Source organism: Littorina saxatilis, linkage group LG13 (assembly GCF_037325665.1).
Source record: "Littorina saxatilis isolate snail1 linkage group LG13, US_GU_Lsax_2.0, whole genome shotgun sequence".
Taxonomy (NCBI): Eukaryota; Metazoa; Mollusca; class Gastropoda; order Littorinimorpha; family Littorinidae; genus Littorina; species Littorina saxatilis.
The window spans coordinates 27,036,081-27,038,774 of record NC_090257.1 but is presented as its reverse complement, the minus strand read 5'-3'; the positions used below and the strand labels follow the sequence as shown (position 1 = coordinate 27,038,774).

The following is a 2,694-nucleotide window of genomic DNA, read 5'->3' as shown; positions in this document are numbered from 1 at the left end:
TCGATGGTGCTGCGTGCAGCTTGGCCAGCCAGCGGTAAAGGCTGAAAGCGAAGTGTGACAAGCACATGCTTGTACGTCAACAAGCTGTGAACGCATCACAACCATTCGTTGGGCTACACTAAGGAGTGAAATTGTACAGTGATACGGAATAATAACAACGACGTAAATGCGCGTGCGTGTGTCTGTCTGTCGACTTGTTTTGTCCGCATGCCTTCCTGTCTATATGTCTGTCTGTCTGTCTGTCTGCCTGTCTGTCTGTCTGCCCGTCTTTGTCATGTATACGTTTAATTTTCCACAGGCAATATGACATCGAGAAAGACTCGACACAAAATCAATAAATGTAACAATAACAACAGTCTGCTCACATGTGAACAGGGGTCTTCCTACCGCGGTCAGGGCCTGCTGGCTACATTGTGACGTCACTTCCTGTTGCCCCACGAAGAACTGCGCATTGCATCCTCCACAGTAGTTATCTCTACAAGAAGGCACAACATGAAAGACATGACATCAAGACCGCCACCCACCCCATGTACTTATGAATATTCATGCAAGAAGGCCGAACATTCTGGTCATGACAACCAGACCCCCACCCACCCCTCCCCCACAGTTTGTTTCTGCAGGGATAAGTCAGGATATGAAAGTCGAAACTTCAAAGGTCGCCCACAATGGTTTGCTTCCAAGAAGGCAGGACACAAAAGTCCCCACACTATACTCTGAGAGCATAGTCAGCTTCACTCCGCTTTCGTTGGGTAGGCATGCTGGGTATTTTCGTGTTTTCATAACCCACCGAACTCCGACATGGATTACAGGATATTTTCCGTGCGCACTTGGTCTTGTGCTTGCGTGTACACACGAAGGAGGTTAAGTCACTATAGCAGGTCTGCACATAAGTTGACCTGGGAGATCGGAAAAATCTCCACTCTTAACCCACCAGGCGGCAGAGACCGGGATTCGAACTCACGACCTCCCGATTACGAGGCCAACGTCTTACCACTGCGCCACTTCGTCCGTCGGAGGTAGTATTTAATGGTTTAAGGTAAAATTCGACATTTTTACAAAAACTTAGTCACAAACCAAACGATTTCGTCAACATTTCACCTAAGATCTTGTATCTACGTTTCAAGGATCACATGTTTACACGAACGTAAACGCTCAGAATATAACACAATAAGAAGCGAGAGTTGTGTACAACAAGTCTGCAGGCATCTTGGACAAAAAGACGCTGTGAAAGAGGAAACGTCTGTCTAACATCTAAACTTTCTGTTAAGAGTAAAGTGTGGCGTGTTACCTATGCAGGCTATTTACTGCCTATCTATGCAATATACTTCGGGGGGGGGGGTATAAGAGAAAGAGAGAGAGAGAGAGAGAGAGAGAGAGAGAGAGAGAGAGAGAGAGAGAGAGAGAGAGAGAGAGAGAGAGACGGGGTTGTGAGAGCTTGAGAGACACAATGACAATGACAATTCATTATCTAACGAGGGTAATAGAATAAGCAGCGGTCTGCTTTTTAGAGAGAGAGAGAGAGAGAGAGAGAGAGAGAGAGAGCGAAAGAGAGAGAGAGAGAGAGAGAGAGAAACAATGACAATGGCAATTCCTTCGGGGGGGGGGATAAGAGAAAGAGAGAGCGAGAGAGAGAGAGAGAGAGAGAGAAAGAGAGAGAGAGAGAGAGAGAGAGAGAGAGAGACAATGACAATGACAATGACTTATTTAACGAGGTAATAGATTAAGCAGCGGTCTGCTTTTTAGAGAGAGAGAGAGAGAGAGAGAGAGAGAGAGAGAGAGAGAGAGAGAGAGAGAGAGAGAGAGAGAGAGAGAGAGATAGAGAGGCAGAGAGAGAGAGAGAGAGAGAGTAATAATCTTCAGTTCGGTATACTTTGCAGGGTAAGATATAATATCTTTTAACTATTGTTTTGATTGGGTTTTTTTTTTTAAATGTTATGCGTGTCTTTAAAGGCACAGTCCTTCCAGTGTAAACAATTTGACTCACCATCTCAGATTTGGCCAAGCTTGTATAATTATGTAATAAGGCCATCCCTCCAGTTGGAAAGTGGGGATGTTGTGCACGAGAAAGTTACCAACTACTTTGAAAGCAGTCGCTTGGTCGGATTGGTTTAGATCGAGGTTTGTTTGTGATTTCAGCCAATCCGACCCCGCGGCTGGCTCCCACCCGAATGGTAACTTTTTCGTGCGCATCACTCGTGCCACACTTACTACGTCCGAGATAGTGAGTCGAAGCTTTGCCTTTGGAACGTTGGCAGTCTATTTGTTTTTGGATTTTTGTCTTTAAAGCCAGGCTTGCCTGTGGGGTTTTAGCGGCAATGCTGGTGTGTGTAAATATCCTTTGATCTCTATCTGAACAGGAGAAATCATCTTGTCTTGATTTAGCCATCCGAGACTTGTCCTTCGTTTGTAACTGAGTTTCTGCTGTACTCTTCAGAGGAAGCTGCTTGTAGATTAAGCTTCCTTGGTTCGGATTTTAGGTGTGGTACTTGTTTTACAATAGTCGAGTTGTTCTTTATCGCCTCTCCTCGATGTTAAAGATGATTGCAGTAATTCTGTCGGCCCTGGTCGGAGTATGTGTATCAGGGGACGCTACAACTATCGTGACGAGAAGTAAAATCAACGTTGGTTTCAACAAGGCTTATGCAGAAAATATTCTTTTTGAGTCACCCGTGAGAAGCAACCTACACTGTGCTG

General features: G+C 45.2%; 1 protein-coding gene across 1 annotated transcript in view; it reads left to right on the top strand.

Annotated features, from left to right (window-relative positions):
• Nucleotides 1-2,537: 2,537 nt before the first annotated feature.
• Nucleotides 2,538-2,694, top strand: part of LOC138945845 (microfibril-associated glycoprotein 4-like) — an 18,513-nt gene continuing 18,356 nt past the window's right edge. Inside the window, exon 1 of the mRNA XM_070317360.1 lies at nt 2,538-2,694. This exon is cut by the window's right edge and continues 138 nt beyond it. Within this exon, the coding sequence (XP_070173461.1) occupies nt 2,538-2,694 (157 nt within the window).